The following is a 22,319-nucleotide window of genomic DNA, read 5'->3' on the forward strand; positions in this document are numbered from 1 at the left end:
AAAACAAGTCTTTTTTTAGTTCAATTAAAAACCTGATGCAATACGCTTTTAGCCCTCTAGGTGGCAACAAACGCTCTAACACGCGCTTTCACTGCACCACTGCAGGAGCAGAAGCCCGCGCGTTGCATGCTGGGAGTTAATATAAACCACAATGGCGGTCAGAAAAAAGCTCGCATCACAAACTGTGACATTCTTTTATTTCTTTTCTTTACTCTTACAGCAAAGTTGTCGGACGGCTGCGGGAGATCTCCGGTGGGATGAACATGGTTACGTGTTGTACTGTCCTTGCATGGGTAATAAACACTTGCATTCTCGCCTTTAGATGCCATTATTCCTAGTTGTAGGTAATTCATCATCAGGCAGCTATTGTTTCTTATTTCGCTCATGAAACACGAATAAGAAATAAGAAATAAAACATGTTTGTCTTTCTTTGCTCAGGTCGCTTTGGGAACCAAGCAGACCACTTCCTGGGTTCTCTGGCCTTTGCGAAGATGTTAAACCGAACCTTGGCAGTCCCTCCTTGGATTGTGTACCGGCATCACACTCCTCCATACACCAATGTAACTACACACGTATTTATTTACTACTTTATTTACTTATATAACTACTTATTTACCTGCTAACTTACTTACCTACCGACATATTTACCTGCTTACATCTCTACCTACTAACTTCCTTACCTAATATTTACTACCTACACACCAATTTACCTACTTACTAATTTACTTACCCATCGACTTATTTACCTACTCACCTGCCTACTTATTTACCTGTTAACTTACTTACCTGCTTACTTATCTACCTAATAACTTACTTACCTAATATTTACTACCTACACACCTATTTACGTGCTTACTAATTTACCTACTTACTAATTTACTTGCCCATCTACTTATTTACCTGTTAACTTACTTACCTACTGACATATTTACCTGCTTACTTAGCTACCTACTAACTTACTTACCTAATATTTACTACCTACACACCTATTTACCTGCTTACTTATTTACCTACTTACTAATTTACTTACCCATCTACTTACTTGCCTACTCACCTGTCTACTTATTTACCTGTTAACTTACTTACCTACTTACCTTATCTTATCTACCTACTAACTTACTTACCTAATATTTACTACCTACACACCTATTTACCTACTTACTAATTTACTTACCCATCTACTTATTTACCTGTTAACTTATTTACCTACCAACATATTTACCTACTTACTCATCTACCTAATATCTTACTTACCTAATATCTACTACCTACACACCTATTTATCTGCTTACTTATTTACATACTCACCTGCCTACTTATTTACCTGTTAACTTACTTACCTACTTACCTGCTTACTTATCTACCTACTAACTTACTTACCTAATATTTACTTCCTATTTACCTGCTTACTAATTTACTTACCCATCTAATTATTTACCTGTTAACTTGCTTACCTACCAACATATTTACCTACTTACCTGCTTACATATCTACCTAATAACTTACTTACCTAATATTTACTACCTACACACCTATTTACGTGCTTACTAATTTACCTACTTACTAATTTACTTGCCCATCTACTTATTTACCTGTTAACTTACTTACCTACTGACATATTTACCTGCTTACTTAGCTACCTACTAACTTACTTACCTAATATTTACTACCTACACACCTATTTACCTGCTTACTTATTTACCTACTTACTAATTTACTTACCCATCTACTTACTTGCCTACTCACCTGTCTACTTATTTACCTGTTAACTTACTTACCTACTTACCTTATCTTATCTACCTACTAACTTACTTACCTAATATTTACTACCTACACACCTATTTACCTACTTACTAATTTACTTACCCATCTACTTATTTACCTGTTAACTTATTTACCTACCAACATACTTACCTGCTTACTTATCTACCTAATATCTTACTTAACTAATATCTACTACCTACACACCTATTCATCTGCTTTCTTATTTACATACTCACCTGCCTACTTATTTACCTGTTAACTTACTTACTTACTTACCTGCTTACTTATCTACCTACTAACTTACTTACCTAATATTTACTACCTATTTACCTGCTTACTTATTTACCTACTTACTAATTTACTTACCCATCTAATTATTTACCTGTTAACTTGCTTACCTACCAACATATTTACCTACTTACCTGCTTACATATCTACCCAATAACTTACTTACCTAACACACCTATTTACCTGCTTACTTATTTACCTACTTACTAATTTACTTACCCATCTACTTATTTACCTGTTAACTTACTTACCTACCGACATATTTACCTGCTTACTTATCTACCTACTAACTTACCTAATATTTACTACCTACACACCTATTTACCTGCTTACTTATTTACCTACTTACTAATTTACTTACCCATCTACTTACTTGCCTACTCACCTGTCTACTTATTTACCTGTTAACTTACTTACCTACTTACCTTATCTTATCTACCTACTAACTTACTTACCTAATATTTACTATCTACACACCTATTTACCTACTTACTAATTTACTTACCCATCTACTTATTTACCTGTTAACTTATTTACCTACCAACATACTTACCTGCTTACTTATCTACCTAATATCTTACTTACCTAATATCTACTACCTACACACCTATTCATCTGCTTTCTTATTTACATACTCACCTGCCTACTTATTTACCTGTTAACTTACTTACTTACTTACCTGCTTACTTATCTACCTACTAACTTACTTACCTAATATTTACTACCTATTTACCTGCTTACTTATTTACCTACTTACTAATTTACTTACCCATCTAATTATTTACCTGTTAACTTGCTTACCTACCAACATATTTACCTACTTACCTGCTTACATATCTACCCAATAACTTACTTACCTAACACACCTATTTACCTGCTTACTTATTTACCTACTTACTAATTTACTTACCCATCTACTTATTTACCTGTTAACTTACTTACCTACCGACATATTTACCTGCTTACTTATCTACCTACTAACTTACCTAATATTTACTACCTACACACCTATTTACCTGCTTACTTATTTACATACTTACTAATTTACTTACCCATCTACTTATTTACCTGTTAACTTACTTACCTACCGACATATTTACCTACTTACCTGCTTACTTATATACCTACTAACTTACTTACCTAATATTTACTACCTACAAACCTATTTACCTGCTTACTTATTTACCTACTTACTAATCTACTTACCCATCTACTTATTTACCTACTCACCTGCCTACTTATTTACCTGTTAACTTACTTACCTACTTACTTATCTACCTACTAACTTAGTTACCTAATATTTACTACCTATTTACCTGCTTACGTATTTACCTACTTACTAATGTACTTACCCATCTACTTATTTACCTGTTAACTTACTTACCTACCGACATATTTACCTACTTACCAGCTTACTTATCTACCTACTAACTTACTTACCTAATATTTACTACCTACACGCCTATTTACCTGCTTACTAATTTACCTACATACTAATTTACTTACCCATCTACTTATTTACCTATTCACCTGCCTACTTATTTACCTGTTAATGTACTTACCTACTTACCTGCTTACTTATCTACCTACTAACTTACTTACCTAATATTTACTACCTATTTACCTGCTTACTTATTTACCTACTTACTAATTTACTTACCCATCTACTTATTTACCTGTTAACTTACTTACCTGCCGACATATTTACCTACTTACCTGTTTACTCATCTACCTAGTAACTTACTTACCTAATATTTACTACCTACACACCTATTTACCTGCTTACTTATTTACCTACTTACTAATTTACTTAACAGTCTACAAACACCTTTTCCATATGAGTTGGGAAATTGTGTTAGATGTAAATATAAACGGAATACAATGATTTGCAAATCATTTTCAACCCATATTCAGTTAAATATGCTACAAAGACAAAATATTTGATGTTCAAACTGATAAACTTTTTTTTTTTTGCAAATAATCATTAACTTTAGAATTTGATGCCAGCAACACGTGACAAAGAAGTTGGGAAAGGTGGCAATAAATACTGATAAAGTTGAGGAATGCTCATCAAACACTTATTTGGAACATCCCACAGGTGAACAGGCAAAAAAAAAATTTTTTTTTTGCAAATAATAATTAACTTAGAATTTCATGGCTGCAACACGTGCCAAAGTAGTTGGGAAAGGGCATGTTCACCACTGTGTTACATGGCCTTTCCTTTTAACAACACTCAGTAAACGTTTGGGAACTGAGGAGACACATATTTTAAGCTTCTCAGGTGGAATTCTTTCCCATTCTTGCTTGATGTACAGCTTAAGTTGTTCAACAGTCCGGGGGTCTCCGTTGTGCTATTTTAGGCTTCATAATGCGCCACACATTTTCAATGGGAGACAGATCTGGACTACAGGCAGGCCAGTCTAGTACCCGCACTCTTTTACTATGAAGCCATGTTGATGTAACACGTGGCTTGGCATTGTCTTGCTGAAATAAGCAGGGGCGTCCATGGTAACGTTGCTTGGATGGCAACATATGTTGCTCCAAAATCTATATGTACCTTTTTAGCATTAATGGCGCCTTCACAGATGTGTAAGTTACCCATGTCTTGGGCACTAATACACCCCCATACCATCACACATGCTGGCTTTTCAACTTTGCGCCTATAACAATCCGGATGGTTCTTTTCCTCTTTGGTCCGGAGGACACGATGTCCACAGTTTCCAAAAACAATTTGAAATGTGGACTCGTCAGACCACAGAACACTTTTCCACTTTGTATCAGTCCATCTTAGATGAGCTCAGGCCCAGCGAAGCCGACTGCGTTTCTGGGTGTTGTTGATAAACGGTTTTCGCCTTGCATAAGAGAGTTTTAACTTGCACTTACAGATGTAGCGACCAACTGTAGTTACTGACAGTGGGTTTCGGAAGTGTTCCTGAGCCCATGTGGTGATATCCTTTACACACTAATGTTTCTTGTTGATGCAGTACAGCCTGAGGGATCGAAGGTCACGGGCTTAGCTGCTTACGTGCAGTGATTTTTCCAGATTCTCTGAACCCTTTGATGATATTACGGACCGTAGATGGTGAAATCCCTAAATTCCTTGCAATAGCTGCTTGAGAAAGGTTTTTCTTAAACTGTTCAACAACGCATTTACGCATTTGTTGACAAAGTGGTGACCCTCGCCCCATCCTTGTTTATGAATGACTGAGCATTTCATGGAATCTATTATTATACCCAATCATGGCACCCACCTGTTCCCAATTTGCCTGTTCACCTGTGGGATGTTCCAAATAAGTGTTTGATGAGCATTCCTCAACTTTATCAGTATTTATTGCCACCTTTCCCAACTTCTTTGTCACGTGTTGCTGGCATCAAATTCTAAAGTTAATGATTATTTGCATTAAAAAAAATGTTTATCAGTTTGAACATCAAATATGTTGTCTTTGTAGCATATTCAACTGAATATGGGTTGAAAATGATTTGCAAATCATTGTATTCCGTTTATATTTACATCTAACACAATTTCCCAACTCATATGGAAACAGGGTTTGTAAACACTAGCAGGATTATGGCAACGTGATAACGTCATGAACCATTGCACAGGCGTCATCTTCCATGTTTCTGCAGGTCCACGTCCCATACAGGGACTTCTTCAAACTGGAGGCCTTGTCCGCCTACCATCGCGTGGTGGCTTTGGAGGACTTCATGAGGGAGCTGGCAGACCAACACTGGCCTCCAGGACACAGGAAGGCCTATTGCTTCGAGGCGGCTGCTCAGCGGAGCGCCGACAAACTCTCCTGTCCCATGAAGGTGAGGGTCCGCCATGGGGGCCACACTTTCATTATGGCTCATCTTTTGTAATATTGTCCAATTAGAGCTCTGCCATGTCTAAACATTTGTACCTTCCCAAATAGATAATAGCAACCAGGGCTGAATTTCAAACATAAGAAATATGTTAGTCAAAGATCCTCGATATGGCATGAGTGCTAGTCAAAGATAATCTGCAACAAGGCTTCTAAAAAGCTGTTGCAGAAATGCTAGTCAAAGATCCTCTATGTAACAGAAGCGTTCTTCTGTTTTTAATGACATAGTGCAAAAATGCTTATCAAAGAATATATAACAGGTAGGGGTGTAACGGTACGTGTATTTGTATTGAACCGTTTCGGTACGGGGGTTTCGGTTCGGTTCGGAGGTGTACCGAACGAGTACATGTGCTAGCAGCGACCGGGCTAGGACAACATGTAAAAGACCCTCCTGCCTCGTTAAGATCTCCCGTTTGGGAACACTTTGGCTGTGCGATACAACAATGGAGGATGGAGGTTTGCCGACATTGTTCAGCGGCTGCTTCTGACAGCACGTCAAACATGTGTCGCACCTTTCCTGCTTCCGGCTCCCAGACCGTAGTCGAGGAGCGCAGGCGAGACACTCCTCCAGAGCCAATGTATTCTCAGGGGCAACACCCTTCACTCTACCCGGCAGTGGGTCTCCACAGCTCCGGACTCCAGGGTAAATGACGAGTCCGGCGATTTAGTTGTGGCTTTAATGAGGTCTTGCACACATCCAATCCAACAAAACGCTAGCCACTCCCCGCACTCCCTCACCTCGCTCGCCCACACACTCACCTCACATGCTGTCACATATTAAAGGGCCACACACACACGCACACACATACGCTACTCTCATAACTCATGCTAACCCAGGGGTCGGCAACCTTTACCAGTCAAAGAGCCATTTTGACCAGTTTCACAAATCAAAGAAATCAATGGGAGCGACAAAATTATTTTGAAAATTAAAATGAAATGACACTGCATACAAAGTTTTTTTTTTTGCTTTGTGCTATGTATAAACCAAGGGTTTCGAGTTTTGTATGAATGGCGCTTGACTTGTCAACCTCCCAATTTTTCCAGCATGCAACGAAATTCAGGGCATCTCTTCTCTCGAACGTGCCGTGATGGTACAGCATATAGCGCCCAGCTACATGTGGGATGGGACTTCTGCTTGCTCACGTAAATGACAGCAAGGCATAGTTGGTCAACAACCACACAGGTTACACTGACGGTGGCGGTATAAACGTTAACACTCTTACTAATAATGCGCCACACTGTGAACCCACACCAAACAAGAATGACAAACACATTTCGGGAGAACATCCGCACCGTAACACAACATAAACACAACAGAACAAATACCCAGAATCCCATGCAGCCCTGACCCTTCCGGGCTACATTATACACACCCGCTACCAAACCCCGCCCACATCAACCGACGCACTGAGGGGGGGGGCAGGGTTGGGGTGGGGGCGGGGGCGGGGTTTGGTGGTAGCAGGGGTGTATAATGTAGCCCGGAAGAGTCAGGGCTGCATGGGATTCTGGGTATTTGTTCTGTCGTGTTTATGTTGTGTTAAGGTGCAGATGTTCTCCCGAAATGTGTTTGTCATTCTTGTTTGGTTTTGGTTCAAAGTGTGGCGCATTATTAGTAAGAATGTTAAAGTTATTTTATATGGCCACCGTCAGTGTAACCTGTGTGGCTGTTGACCAAGTATGCCTTGCTATCACTTGCGTGTGCAAGTAGAAAATGCATACAACAAAAGGCTGGGCTGGCACGCTGTTTGTACAGATTGTAGAGGGTGCTGAATGCTGTACCATCATGGCACGCCCTTATTATTATTGTTAGGGTGAAAATCGAAGAATATTAATCCCGGGAGTTTTCTGCCAGAGGCACTGAAATCCGGAAATCTCCCGGGAAAATCGGGAGGGTCGGCAAGTAAGCAGCTGAGCCGCATCAGAGTGATCAAAGAGCCGCATGCGGCTCCGGAGCCGCGGGTTGCTGACTCGTGTGCTAACCCATTTGAAGCGTCACCACCGCATTCAAGCAGCCACTCCTCGGCGAGTCAGGCAGGGCTTAAGCAATAACAAATGTTTTTATAGCAGCAGATATTAGTCCATATTGCATTAGAAACTAGATTTTGACCCACTTCTATGGTGGAAGAACAATGAGCCCATATATCCTCTTACTGCCAAGTTAGCCAGGCTGGGGGGGTAAAGAAAAGTTAATCTGAGGCTGAGTTGACTTGAAACTGTTTAATGTTGCACTTTTTATACGTAGAAGAAAAGTTGTCATTTTATTTAATCTGAGCAACAACTTGAGGCAGTTTAATGTTGATTAACGTGGACCTCGACTTAAACAAGTTGAAAAACTTATTGGGGTGTTACCATTTAGTGGTCAATTGTACGGAATATGTACTGTACTGTGCAATCTACTAATAAAAGTCTCAATCAATCAATCAAAAAAAGCTCTTTATATGTAGAAAGGTTTTGTTAAGAAATCATTCTAAGCCTTATCTTATTTAGTTTTTATTTTATATACCGTATGTTGACCACATTAACCCTGGCAATGGACCCTGTGTGTATACTGTATGTATGTTATGCCATTGTTTACACATTTGGTAAATAAATAACCAAAAAATGTATATTTTGTTGTTTTCTTACTGTACCGAAAATGAACCGAACCGTGACCTCTACACCGAGGTACGTACCGAACCGACATTTTTGTGTACCATTACACCCTTAATAACAGGATTGCTTTGCTGTTTTTAAGAAATCTGCTTCAAGGATGCTAGTCAAATATATTTTATTTAACAGGACTGTTCTGCTGTTTTTAGGAATCATACTTCTTGCTATTTTTTAATGAACTGCAAAAATGCTAGTCAGAGATCCTCTCTAAACAGGGGTGCTTGCTGTTAAGATGCTAGGCATAGATCCTCTACATCAGTGGTTCTCAAATGGGGGTACGCGTACCCCTGGGGGTACTTGAAGGTATGCCAAGGGGTACGTGAGTTTAAAAAAAAAAAAAATTCTAAAAATAGCAACAATTCAAAAATCTTTTATAAATATAAATAAAAACCTATCTTTTTTTCCAAATAGTTCAAGAAAGACCACTACAACTGAGCAATATTTTGCACTGTTATACAATTCAATACATCAGAAACTGAAGACATAGTGCTGTATTTTACTTCTTTATCTCTTTTTTTTCAACCAAAAATGCTTTGCTCTGATTACGGGGTACTTGAATTAAAAAAAAATTCACAGGGGGTACATCACTGAAAAAAGGTTGAGAACCACTGCTCTACATGACAGATGTGCTCTGCTGTTTTTGGGAATCTTACTGAAAAAAAAAAAATGCTGTTTTTAATGACCAACTGCAAAATTGCTAGTTAAAAATTCTCTGTGACATGTGACTTTTTTTTTTAGGAATCTGCTGCAGAAAGGCTAGTCAAATATCCTCTATGTAACAGGAGGGATTTGCTGTAAAAATGCTAGTCATAAATCCTTTCCATGACAGGAGCGCTCTGCTGTTTTTTAAATGACCCACTGCAAAAATGCTGGTCAAAGATCCTCTATACAACAGGAGTGCTCTGCTGTTTTTAGGAATCTGCCGCAAAAATTATAGTCAAAGGTCCTCTATATAACAGGAGCGCTCTGCTGTTTTTAATGACCTACTGCAAAAATGCTTGTCAAAGATCCTCTATACCAGTGGTTCTCAACCTTTTTTCAGTGATGTACCCCCTGTGAACATTTTTTTAATTCAAGTACCCCCTAATCAGAGCAAAGCATTTTTGGTTGAAAAAAAGAGATAAAGAAGTAAAATACAGCACTATGTCATCAGTTTCTGATGTATTAAATTGTATAACAGTGCAAAATATTGCTCATTTGTTGTGGTCTTTCTTGAACTATTTGGAAAAAAAGATATAAAAATAACAAAAAACATACTGAAAAATAAACAAGTGATTCAATTATAAATAAAGATTTCTACACATAGAAGTAATCATCAACTTAAAGTGCCCTCTTTGGGGATTGTAATAGAGATCCATCTGGATTCATGAACTTAATTCTAAACATTTCTTCACAAAAAAGAAATCTTTAACATCAATATTTATGGAACATGTCCACAAAAAAATCTAGCTGTCAACACTGACTATTGCATTGTTGCATTTCTTTTCACAGTTCTTTTTGACAGACATTTAAAAAAAATCTCACGTACCCCTTGGCATACCTTCAAGTACCCCCAGGGGTACGCGTACCCCCATTTGAGAACCACTGCTCTATACCAGTGGTCCCCAACCGGTCCGTGGATCGATTAATACCGGGCCGCACAAGAAAAAAATAAAAATTGTTTTTATTTTTTTATTTATTAAATCAACAAAAAAAGCACAAGATACACTTACAATTAGTGCACCAACCCAAAAAACCTCCCTCCCCCATTTACACTCATTCACACAAAAGGGTTGTTTCTTTCTGTTATTAATATTCTGGTTCCTACATTATATATCAATATATATCAATACAGTCTGCAGGGATACAGTCCGTAAGCACACATGATTGTATTTTTTATGACAAAAATTAAACAAAAAAACATATTCCGATATTGTCCAACTCTTTAATTACCAATACCGATATCAATCGATATATGCAGTCGTGGAATTAACACATTATTATGCCTAATTTGGACAACCAGGTATAGTGAAGATAAGGTACTTTTTTTTAAAATTAATAAAAGAAGATAAATATATTAAAAACATTTTCTCGAATAAAAAAGAAAGTAAAACAATATAAAAACAGTTACATAGAAACTAGTAATAAATGAAAATTAGTAAAATTAACTGTTAAAGGTTAGTAATATTAGTGAACCAGCAGCACGCACAATCATGTGTGCTTACGGACTGTATCCCTTGCAGACTGTATTGATATATATTGATATATAATGTAGGAACCAGAATATTAATAACAGAAAGAAACAACCCTTTTGTGTGAATGGGTGTAAATGGGGGAGGGAGGTTTTTTGGGTTGGTGCACTAATTGTAAGTGTATCTTGTGTTTTTTATGTTGATTTAATAAAAAAACTAACAAAAAAAACGATACCGATAATTAAAAAAAACGATACCGATCATTTCCGATATTACATTTTAACGCATTTATCGGCCGATATTATCGGACATCTCTACTCTATACAACAGGATTGCTCTGCTGTTTCTATGAATTTGCTGCAAAAATCCTAGTGAAGATCCTCTATAAAACAGGAGCGCTCTTCTGTTCATAGGAATCCGCTGCAAAAATGTTTTACATGTGGAAGTGAACTGGCAGGTGGGTGTGATGTCACTAATGGGCTAGATTTGTCCCATGGGCCCAGTTAAATGGGGCTAATGTCAACTCTGTCTTGAATGTGGTGAAATGCTGCCCTCTAGTGGTCCAGTTGCCAAATGACACACAGACAACTATTCTTCAGCCTTCTTCCTGACTGTCATCATACTTGCCAACCTTGAGACCTCCGATTTCGGGGGGGGGGGGGGCGTGGCTAAGAGGGAAGGAGTATATTTACAGCTAGAATTCACCAAGTCAAGTATTTCATATATATATATATATATATATATATATATATATATATATATATATATATGAACTGGGGTGAGTTTTTCCTTGCCCTTATGTGGGCTTTGTACCGAGGATGTCGTTGTGGCTTGTGCAGCCCTTTGAGACACTTGTGATTTAGGGCTATATAAATAAACATTGATTGAATGATTGATATATATATATAAAAGAAATACTTGACTTTCAGTGAATTCTAGCTATATATATATATATATATATATATATATTTATTTTAATATATATATATATATATATATATATATATATATATATATATATATATATATATATATATAAATAAGAGAAATACTTGAATTTCAGTGTTCATTTATTTACACATATACACACACATAACACTCATCTACTCATTGTTGAGTTAAGGGTTGAATTGTCCATCCTTGTTCTATTCTCTGTCACTATTTTTCTAACCATGCAGAACACCCTCTCTGATGATGCATTCTGCTTCGTCTCCTTGTTGTGTGCGCAGTTGTGCACTGCACTCCTAAAAGCCGTAGATGTTATTGTCACATATGCATGCACAGTAGATGGCAGTATTGTCCTGTTTAAGAGTGTCACAACATTGCTGTTTACGGCAGACGAACTGCTTTACGGTAGACGAAAACGTGACTGCTGTTGTTGCCGCGCTGAGAGGACGTTAATGAAACTGCCTAACAATAAACCCACATAAGAAAATAAGAACTCGCCCTCGATCATTCTACAGTTATAACGTCATTGGGCAGGCATGCTGTTTATATTGTGGGAAAGCGGACTTGAAAACAGGCTGTCGACACGTCACTCAGGTCCGCCTGATTTTCGGGAGAAAATTTGTCCCGGGAGGTTTTCGGGAGAGGTGCTGAATTTCGGGAGTCTCCCGGAGAATCCGGGAGGGTTGGCAAGTATGACTGTCATGATTGCTCTGATGTGCTTGGATGATTCTGCTTCTTTCAGGACGGGAACCCGTTCGGTCCGTTCTGGGATTACGCCGGCGTGGAATTTGACGAGTCGGTTCTTTTTAGTGGAATATCCTTCAGTAGCTACCATCGGCAGCAGTGGATGAAGACGTGAGAATAAATCCTTTCATTCACCTTGAAAAGCGTCACTAAACCGAGTAATCACGGGTTGTTTGTGTCAGTTTCCCCCCCGACGAGCACCCGGTCCTGGCCATGCCCGGAGCGCCGGCCCAGTTCCCGGTGGTGGAGGACCACGTGGGTCTGCAGCGCTACGTGGTGTGGTCGGACAAGATGGCGGAGGAGGGTCAGGGGCACATTGCTTCCCTGCTGACCAGACCGTATGTCGGCATTCACTTGAGGATCGGCAGCGACTGGGTGAGATGTCGTCAGAGAGGAGCGTCGCCTCCCGTAATGACCGTCTTCCATGTTGTCAAGACTTGTTCTCCGCGCAGCAAAACGCCTGTGAACTGCTAAAGAGCGGCGACGCGGGGCCGCACTTCATGGCCTCCCCGCAGTGCGTGGGCTACAGCCGACAGACGGCGCTGCCTCTCACCGCCGCCATGTGTCTGCCCGACCTGGCCGAGATCCGCCGCGCCGTCAAGCTGTGGGTGAAGAAGACCTCGGCTCGCTCCGTCTACATCGCCACCGACTCCGAGTCCCACAGCGGCGACATCGAGAAACTCTTTAAGGGCAAGGTGAGAGAGGTCACTTCTCAACACGTTGATGAATTCATGATCATGATTAGGGATGCCGATAAATGCTTTAAAATGTAATATCGGAAATTATCGGAATCGTTTTGTTTTTTATTATCGGTATGGTATTTTTTTATTTTATTTTATTTATTTTTTATTAAATCAACATAAAAAACACAAGATACACTTACAATTAGTGCACCAACCCAAAAAACCTCCCTCTATGGCGTCACATTAGTGCCAAAAATCCGAGCGCATAAAAACTGTTATCGCGCGCTGATTCTCCACTTCGTGCACGCGCGCGACACCATTTTGCGCGCGCGTGGTGCCTTTCTGTGCGCTCTCTGTGTACTCCTGGCATCTCTCCTCGCGCTGTCATGTTTCTTTTTGGCACTTTGGGGGCGGGTATGCTTAGACGGCCCCTTCTTTCTGATTGGTCAGGCGAAAAATGCTGAAAAATGCTCAGAGCCAATCAGAAGTATAGCAGGGCGGGTCATCATCAATATGTATCAAGATTTAGGGGGGAAGAAGTGGATAAAAAAATGTTGCGCGCTGATGAAGGTTATTTCATACCACATAAACACAATACAGGGTAATACAAAATGTGACCCAAATAAATAATAAGACAACAAACACCATAATCACATCTTTCAGCCAGAACTGGTCCACCAGCAATAACATCCAACCATAACATTATTTTATCATTTCACTTCTTCTTGAACATTTGTTTTCTAATTTATGGAATTTCTTTTGATTCAGCCATAAAATTAATGAAATAATCTTTGAATTTTGTTTTTAAAATGTTAAAAATAGCTTTTAATAATGTATTCTGAAACTGTTTAAAATAATCAGACAACTGACTAACACTGACCCTACACAACTATGTTGCACAATTAAGTCTTTTTTTTTTTTTTAAGCGAAAGAGGTAATTTCAACGGGTACAGCATCCTATGTCATATCTACATGTAATAAGATTTGTAACAAGGCAAACCGTTTGTAAATTGGTCGAAAATCGAGCAAGTTATGGTCATTTAATTAGTACATGTACCATTGACATCAATGTAATGATTGAGGCTAGCTGTCCGAGGTAAGATGGCTACGACGTTGCTACACTGGAGAATGATTGGTCATATGAAAAATGCTCACAGCCAATCAGAAAGGAGGGGCCGTCTAAGCATACCGGCCCCCAAAGTGCCAAAAAGAAACATGACAGCGCGAGGAGAGATGCCAGGAGTACACAGAGAGCGCGCAGAAAGGCGTCACGCGCGCGCAGAAAGGGACCGCACGCGAGCAAAAAGGCACCGCGCGCGCACAGAAAGGCACCGCGCGTGCGCAAAAAGGCACCACGCGCGCGCAAAAGGGTGTCGCGCGCACGGCGCAATAACAGTTTTTATGCGCTCGGATTTTTGGCACTAATGTGACGCCATATCCCTCCCCCATTTACACTCATTCACACAAAAGGGTTGTTTCTTTCTTTTATTAATATTCTGGTTCCTACATTATATATCAATATATATCAATACAGTCTGCAAGGGATACAGTCCGTAAGCACACATGATTGTGCGTGCTGCTGGTCCACTAATAGTACTAACCTTTAACAGTTAATTTTACTCATTTTCATTCATTACTAGTTTCTATGTAACTGTTTTTATATTGTTTTACTTTCTTTTTTATTCAAGAAAATGTTTTTAATTTATTTATCTTATTTTATTAATTTTTTTTTAAAAGTACCTTATCTTCACCATACCTGGTTGTCCAAATTAGGCATAATAATGTGTTAATTCCACGATTGTATATACAGTATCTGTTGATATCGGTATCGGTAATTAAAGAGTTGGACAATATCGGATATCGGCAAAAAGCCATCATCGGACATCCCTAATCCTGATCATAACATTTAGTCCATACTATAAAAATATCATTAAAGGGGAACATTATCACCAGACCTATGTAAGCGTCAATATATACCTTGATGTTGCAGAAAAAAGACCATATATTTTTTTAACCGATTTCCGAACTCTAAATGGGTGAATTTTGGCGAATTAAACGCCTTTCTAATATTCGCTCTCGGTGCGATGACGCCACAACGTGACGTCACATCGGGAAGCAATCCGCCATTTTCTCAAACACCGAGTCAAATCAGCTCTGTTATTTTCCGTTTTTTCGACTGTTTTCCGTACCTTGGAGACATCATGCCTCGTCGGTGTGTTGTCGGAGGGTGTAACAACACGAACAGGGACGGATTCAAGTTGCACCAGTGGCCCAAAGATACGAAAGTGGCAAGAAATTGGACGTTTGTTCCGCACACTTTACCGACGAAAGCTATGCTACGACAGAGATGGCAAGAATGTGTGGATATCCTGCGACACTCAAAGCAGATGCATTTCCAACGATAAAGTCAAAGAAATCTGCCGCCAGACCCCCATTGAATCTGCCGGAGTGTGTGAGCAATTCAGGGACAAAGGACCTCGGTAGCACGGCAAGCAATGGCGGCAGTTTGTTCCCGCAGACGAGCGAGCTAAACCCCCTGGATGTCTTGGCTCACACCGTCCCTTATGCCACCGAAGATGATCAAGAGAAGAATATCGACCCTAGCTTCCCTGGCCTGCTGACATCAACTCCAAAACTGGACAGATCAGCTTTCAGGAAAAGAGCGCGGATGAGGGTATGTCTACAGAATATATTAATTGATGAAAATTGGGCTGTCTGCACTCTCAAAGTGCATGTTGTTGCCAAATGTATTTCATATGCTGTAAACCTAGTTCATAGTTGTTAGTTTCCTTTAATGCCAAACAAACACATACCAATCGTTGGTTAGAAGGCGATCGCCGAATTCGTCCTCGCTTTCTCCCGTGTCGCTGGCTGTCATGTCGTTTTCGTCGGTTTCGCTTGCATACGGTTCAAACCGATATGGCTCAATAGCTTCAGTTTCTTCTTCAATTTCGTTTTCGCTACCTGCCTCCACACTACAACCATCCGTTTCAATACATGCGTAATCTGTTGAATCGCTTAAGCCGCTGAAATCCGAGTCTGAATCCGAGCTAATGTCGCTATAGCTTGCTGTTCTTTCCGCCATGTTTGTTTGTGTTGGCTTCACTATGTGACGTCACAGGAAAATGGACGGGTGTATATAACGATGGTTAAAATCAGGCACTTTGAAGCTTTTTTTTAGGGATATGGGTAAAATTTTGAAAAAAACTTCGAAAAATATAATAAGCCACTGGGAACTGATTTTTAATAGTTTTAACCATTCTGAAATTGTGACAATGTTCCCCTTTAACAGTTAATTTTACTCATTTTCATTAATTACTAGTTTCTATGTAACTGTTTTTATATAGTTTTACTTTCTTTTTTTTTCAAGAAAATGTTTTTAATTTATTTATCTTATTTTATTAATTTTTTAGAAAAGTACTTTATCTTCACCATACCTGGTTGTCTAAATTAGGCATAATAATGTGTTAATTCCATGACTGTATATATCTGTTGATATCGGTATCGGTAATTAAGGAGTTGGACAATATCGGAATATCAAATTTCGGCAAAAAGCCATTATCGGATATCCCTAATCATGATCATAACAGTTAGTCCATACTATAAAAATATCATTAATAAATAATAAGTGGAGGAAGTCTTGCAGTACGACGGCATCGGAATACAACTTAATTATTAGAAAGTTTTAATATCGTATTTTCCGGACGATAGGGCGCACCGAATTATAAGGTGCACTGCCGATGAATGGTCTATTTTTTAATCTTGTTTTCTTATATAAGGCGCACCGGATTATAGGGCGCATTAAAGGAGTCATATTATTGTTTACTTTTCTAAATGTAAAAGACTTGCTTGTGGTCTACATAACATGTAATGGTGGTTATTTGGTCAAAATGTTGCATAGAGGATGTTTTACACATAATCTTCAAGCCCCTTTCTGACAGTCGCTTCAGGATGCGCCGTTTTGTGGGCGGGTCTTATTTACGTGGCTCACCTTCGACAGCGTCTTCTCCCCGTCACCTTTGTTGTAGCGGTGTAGCGTGCAAGGACGGGAGTGGAAGAAGTGTCAAAAGATGGCGCTAACTGTTTTAATGACATTCAGACTTTACTTCAATCAATAACGGAGCAGCATCTCCTCAGCCGTGGTTCACTAGTGCAACAAGGCTGGAAATGTGTCCCGTCCGACTGGAACTCTCTAATAGCTAAAGTTCCTTGGGTGAATAATGTAAACTCACTACACCGGTATGTTTTAGCGCTTTCATGGTGTGTTTACTGACAGTTGTAAGTAAGAAGTTTACCCAATTTTATTAGAAATGGCAACAGCGGAGGATGAATGTCCCATAACAAGAAGATAGAGAAAAAGAAGAAGCTTATTGACTAAAAAGGCGGACTCGCGCAATTTTTCAGGACTTATGCAGATCCCAAATACAAATCAACAGGTACCAGAAGGTAAGAAAAGTTGCTATTGCATAATATAGCAAAACAAAACGCCAGATAATGTCTTACCTTTATACACACACCATAATAATACTCTTATGTTGAAGCACAGCACAGTGCAATCCATCAAGCGGTGCGGCTTCATAGCTTACCAAAGTCATACTAAAACATTTTGATAGATTTCTGAGCGCCATGTGTGATGTTCTATATTTTCAATGGAACTTTTAAAATGTTGGTGTTGTTTACTTGAGTCATATTGCAGACTACACATGTCTCTTATGTTTGACTGCCATCAACTGGTCACTCTTATAATTTCACCATGTACCAAATAAAATAGCTTTGAGGTCGGTAAGTAAAACGAGAATTAGGCGCACCGGGTTCTAAAGCGCACCGTCGAGTTTCGAGGAAAAAAAATGATTTTAAGTGCGCCATATAGTGTATATTTAGAAAAATTGGCAAAATGTATTGTCCTTTTTACAGGAATAAAGACAAGTCATATCATTTTTTTTAATATTTTGAGAATACAATCAAAATTTAATAAAGCATTGATTTTACAAGGGTAAAGTTATGATTTAAGTTATATAAAAAGTATTGTTAAAAAAACTTAATTTTTACAAAAACAAAGTCAAGAACATTTTTACACTTTTGCAGGAATACATTTTTAATGTTTTAAGAAAAAAAAGTTGCAACATCGTGGGAAACAAGTAGTCTTTTTACAAGAATGAAGTCACAATATACTAAGAATTTTTTTTTACAATTTTACTAGAATAATATGTAATTTGAGTATACAGTCATAATATTAATATATTTGCTGTAGTTTGATTTTAAAAATACATTTTACAAGAATAAAGGTGTTTAGATTTTTTTAAAGTCACAATGTTGTAAAAAAAATTTTTTTTACAAGAATAAAGTAATTCGATCTAAAAAAGGATAATTTTACTAGAATAAAGTTGCAATTAAAAAAAGTTGTAATCAATCAAAAATAAAAGTCTTTTGTTTAGATTTTTTAAAAAGTGACAAAATAATAAAAATGGCCGTAGTCGTTTTACAAAAATAAAGTCACAATAAAATGGGGAAAAAATTAAGTTGTAGTTAAGTATTTGTAATACTTTGAGAACGTGTCATAATTTTTAGGAAACTTTTTTTTTTTTTCAACAATGAAGTTGTAATATTTTGATTTTGAAAATGCTTTGATATTTAAAAAATGCTGTAATTTTATTGGTATAAAAGCACCAAAAGAAAAAAGTAAAATTTTTCAAAAATAAAAAATGTAACAAAAACGTTTGGTTAGGTGTTGGAAAATCAACAAAATATTTCAAAAGATGTTTTATAGGTCGTATCCGCGCTTACTTGCTGTGCGTAACAACGTTCGCTGCCAGAGGAACCTTTTTTACAGGAATATACATACGTCTTAAGTCATAGAAATATTGTTTTATATTTTGAGAATATAATCATCATTTAATAAAGTATTGATTTTACAAGGGTAAAGTTATGATTTAAGTTAAATTAAAAGTATTGTTAAAAAAACTTAATTTTTACAAAAACAAAGTCAAGAACATTTTTACACTTTTGCAGGAATAGATTGTTAATGTTTTAAGAAAAAAAAGTTGCAACATCGTGGGAAAAAAGTAGTCTTTTTACAAGAATGAAGTCACAATATACTAAGAATTTTTTTTTACAATTTTACTAGAATAATATGTAATTTGAGTATACAGTCATAATATTAATATATTTGCTGTAGTTTGATTTTAAAAATACATTTTACAAGAATAAAGGTGTTTAGATTTTTTTATAGTCACAATGTTGTAAAAAAAATTTTTTTTACAAGAATAAAGTAATAATTTGATTTAAAAAAGGATAATTTTACTAGAATAAAGTTGCAATTAAAAAAAGTTGTAATCAATCAAAAATAAAGGTCTTTTGTTTGGATTTTTTTAAACGTGACAAAATAATAAAAATGTCCGTAGTCGTTTTACAAAAATAAAGTCACAATAAAATGGGGAAAAAATTAAGTTGTAGTTAAGTATTTGTAATATTTTGAACGTGTCATAATTTTTAGGAAACATTTTTTTTTTTCAACAATGAAGTTGTAATATTTTGATTTTGAAAATGCTTTGATATTTAAAAAATGCTGTAATTTTATTGGTATAAACGCACAAAAAAAAGGTACAATTTTTCAAAAATAAAAAATGTAACAAAAACGTTTGGTTAGGTGTTGGAAAATCAACAAAATATTTCAAAAGATGTTTTATAGGTCGTATCCGCGCTTACTTGCTGTGCGTCACAACGTCCGCTGCCAGAGGAAACTTTTTTTACAGGAATATACATACGTCTTAAGTCATAGAAATATTGTTTTATATTTTGAGAATATAATCATCATTTAATAAAGTATTGATTTTACAAGGGTAAAGTTATGATTTAAGTTAAATTAAAAGTATTGTTAAAAAAACTTAATTTTTACAAAAACAAAGTCAAGAACATTTTTACACTTTTGCAGGAATAGATTGTTAATGTTTTAAGAAAAAAAAAGTTGCAACATCGTGGGAAAAAAGTAGTCTTTTTACAAGAATGAAGTCACAATATACTAAGAATTTTTTTTTACAATTTTACTAGAATAATATGTAATTTGAGTATACAGTCATAATATTAATATATTTGCTGTAGTTTGATTTTAAAAATACATTTTACAAGAATAAAGGTGTTTAGATTTTTTTATAGTCACAATGTTGTAAAAAAAATATTTTACAAGAATAAAGTAATAATTCGATCTAAAAGATAATTTTACTAGAATAAAGTTGCAATTAAAAAAAGTTTTAATCAATCAAAAATAAAGGTATTTTGTTTAGACTTTTTAAAAGTGACAAAACAATAAAAATGGCCGTAGTCGTTTTACAAAAATAAAGTCACAATACAATGGGGAAAAAATTAAGTTGTAGTTAAGTATTTGTAATACTTTGAGAACGTGTCATAATTTTTAGGAAACATTTTTTTTTTTCAACAATGAAGTTGTAATATTTTGATTTTGAAAATGCTTTGATATTTTAAAAATGCTGTAATTTTATTGGTATAAACGCACAAAAAAAAGGTAAAATTTTTCAAAAATAAAAAATGTAACAAAAACGTTTGGTTAGGTGTTGGAAAATCAACAAAATATTTCAAAAGATGTTTTATAGGTCGTATCCGCGCTTACTTGCTGTGCGTCACAACGTCCGCTGCCAGAGGAAACTTTTTTTACAGGAATATACATACGTCTTAAGTCATAGAAATATTGTTTTATATTTTGAGAATATAATCATAATTTAGTAAATTATTGATTTTACAAGGGTAAAGTTATGATTTAAGTTGTATAAAAAGTCACAGTATTGTTAAAAAACGTAATTTTTACAAAAACAAATTCAAGACATTTTTTACAATTTTGCAGGAATACCTTTTTAATGTTTTAAGAAAAAAAGTTGCAACATCGTGGGAAATTGTAGTCTTTTTACAAGAATGAAGTCATAATATACTAAGAATTTTTTTTACAATTTTACTAGAATATGTAATTTGAGTATACAGTCATAATTTTAATAGAATGTAGTTGCTGTAGTTTAATTTTAAAAAGTCAAGTTATTTTACAAGAATAAAGGTGTTTAGATTGTATAGTCACAATATTGTAAAAAATTAATAAATCATTTTACAAGAATAAAGTCATAAATTTAAAAAAAAAAGGATAATTTTACTAGAATAAAGTTGCAATTAAAAAAAGCTGAAATCAAACAAAGATAAAGGTCTTTTGTTTTGATTTTTAAAAAGTGACAAAATAATAAAAATGACAGTCGTTTTACAAAAATAAAGTCACAATATAATGGGAAAACAATTAAGTTGTAGTTATTAAGTATTGGTAATATTTTGAGAACACGTCATAATTTTTAGGAACTTTTTTTTTTTCCATCAATGAAGAGGAATCAATAATTGTCAAAATCGGATTAAAATTGAATCGCGAGTGTTTCACATCCGAAGAAGTTGTAATATTTTGTACAATAAGTTATATTGCAAGACAAAAATCCAAATTGTACAATAATAAAGTTTTAAAACATTTTGAGACAAATGACATGATGATATTAGGGAAAAAAACACATTTGACAAGAATAAAGTTGCAATATAAATGTAATTTATTAATCCCTGGGCGTGTGGCAATAAATTGACCCCAATGAAGTCATTTGGCAGAAGTAAAGTTACATTAAAATGAATAATTATTGTGATGACAGATTGTTGGGGATGTTGTCTGCAGGTAAAAGTGCTGAGTTTGCATCCTGACTGGGCCCAGACGGATCTTTACATTCTGGGCCAGGCCGACCACTTCATCGGAAACTGTGTCTCCTCTTTTTCTGCCTTCGTCAAGAGAGAGAGGGACGCCCACGGCCTTCCCTCCTCCTTTTTTGGCATGGACCAGCCAGGAACGGCCGCTAAAACCGCATCAGACTCAGAACGGGTACGAAAGCACCACTCGGACACACTCAGATTTAACAGAACTGAACTTTAACCTCTTCTCGCGAGGGAAAGACGGACTATAAGCGGGGTCATGTGACCTCTCTTAGGACGCCAATAGACTATATTTGGGTTCTAAGAAGTTCTTGACGTCTTCGAGAAAAATGGCAGTACTTTACACATTCTCCTCTGTAGTGCTAATACTTTTAGCTCTTTCACAATAAACATATGTTTGGATACTTCATACACATTTTCCTTGGTAGTGCTAATACTTTTAGCTCTTTCACAATAAACATATATTTGGATAC

The 22,319-nt window shown here is 36.6% G+C and overlaps 1 protein-coding gene across 1 annotated transcript; it reads left to right on the forward strand.

The window, feature by feature from the left end:
* Positions 1 to 135: 135 nt before the first annotated feature.
* Positions 136 to 22,319, forward strand: pofut1 (protein O-fucosyltransferase 1). The gene is made up of 7 exons (XM_061972341.1): positions 136 to 293; positions 439 to 560; positions 5,680 to 5,862; positions 12,426 to 12,538; positions 12,610 to 12,802; positions 12,880 to 13,122; positions 21,815 to 22,319. Exons 1-7 carry the CDS (start codon positions 152 to 154, stop codon positions 22,064 to 22,066), a joined length of 1,248 nt encoding a protein of 415 aa, XP_061828325.1. The 5' UTR covers positions 136 to 151; the 3' UTR covers positions 22,067 to 22,319.

This window comes from Nerophis lumbriciformis, linkage group LG01, assembly GCF_033978685.3.
Source record: "Nerophis lumbriciformis linkage group LG01, RoL_Nlum_v2.1, whole genome shotgun sequence".
In the NCBI taxonomy this organism is placed as follows: domain Eukaryota; kingdom Metazoa; phylum Chordata; class Actinopteri; order Syngnathiformes; family Syngnathidae; genus Nerophis; species Nerophis lumbriciformis.